Genomic DNA, 1,059 nt, shown 5'->3' with positions numbered 1-1,059 from the left:
TTCTGTTTATTATGTTGATGACACTTTTTCATCACATTTTGGTAGAAGAGGTCCTTCAGTTCATTTAACATACAACCTAGAATCCTAAAAAAATATCCAGCAATTCTTCAATGAAGTTAATGTCCCTAAGTATTGGGATGCAGTGGGCACTTATGCAATGGCAATAGGTTTTGATTATGGGTACTTTGGAATGTAAGTGAATTCTGAATCTGAAAGAAGAATTCTTTTTTCTGTTTGGAGTCCATAATCAACTGATGATCCATCTTAAATATCAGCTGATAATGCTGTTCTTTTGGTATCTAAAGGTAACAACACAGTTATTAACGCTTTTGGAAATGAAGGTTCTGGCGGATAGAGTTATCTAGTTTATCCTTGGGTTGCAGGTGTTTCATATTAATTCAAACTTGTTGGTGAGCCTTCTACAAATGGGTACTCAATATTTAGTGCTTATTTTAAGGATCCTACAAAATCTTAAGATTATATTTTAATTGCTTCATGGAAAAGACCAAAAACATAATCATACTTAAGTGGTTTATACTCATTTTTAGAAAATTTTAATCCAGAAAAAGGAAATATTTCAAGAAAAGTTTACTATAATAACTAAAAAGCTATTGATTACAGAAACAAAGAAGTAAAAGTTTTATCAGCTTACTTTACCTATGATGAAACAGCAAATAAATAGCAGAGATTAGATTATGACGGTGGTGTAGATAACTTAAACGGATATTACCTTAGAAATTGTGGTTTTTTTAATAAGACTAATGTTAAGTATGGTGATACTTTCATAAAAAATAAATGATAAAATTTAATATATTTGATATTACTTTATATTTTTACATTATTTACTTGTATTAATTATAAAATCCTTTACTATTTTAAAGTCAGTTATTTTTTTTTGAAAATATTTTTTAGGTTAAAGTCTTAAAAAATAAATTATAGTTTTAAAATAATAAATTTATAAAAAATTTTTCTAAAAAAAAAATTTTATTATATTAGGAGATAAACAAAAATCTTTTAGCCTTTATCTAAAAAATATGATAGGGATTGAAGATTACTCAG

The 1,059-nt window shown here is 26.3% G+C and overlaps 1 protein-coding gene across 1 annotated transcript in view; it reads left to right on the top strand. All coding sequences in view use genetic code 6, as the record gives it.

Annotated features, from left to right (window-relative positions):
* Positions 1 to 799, top strand: part of TTHERM_00996450 (nematoblast specific protein, putative) — a gene marked incomplete at both ends in the record, with an annotated part of 1,059 nt that extends 260 nt beyond the window's left edge. Inside the window, one exon of the mRNA XM_001019184.3 lies at positions 1 to 799. This exon is cut by the window's left edge and continues 260 nt beyond it. Coding sequence (XP_001019184.3) covers positions 1 to 799 — 799 coding nt within the window.
* Positions 800 to 1,059: the final 260 nt, after the last annotated feature.

This window comes from Tetrahymena thermophila (genome assembly GCF_000189635.1).
Source record: "Tetrahymena thermophila SB210 genomic scaffold scf_8254589, whole genome shotgun sequence".
NCBI classification, from domain to species: Eukaryota; Ciliophora; class Oligohymenophorea; order Hymenostomatida; family Tetrahymenidae; genus Tetrahymena; species Tetrahymena thermophila.
The sequence above is the reverse complement of the archived record's forward strand: the minus strand, read 5'-3'. Positions and strand labels throughout refer to the sequence as shown.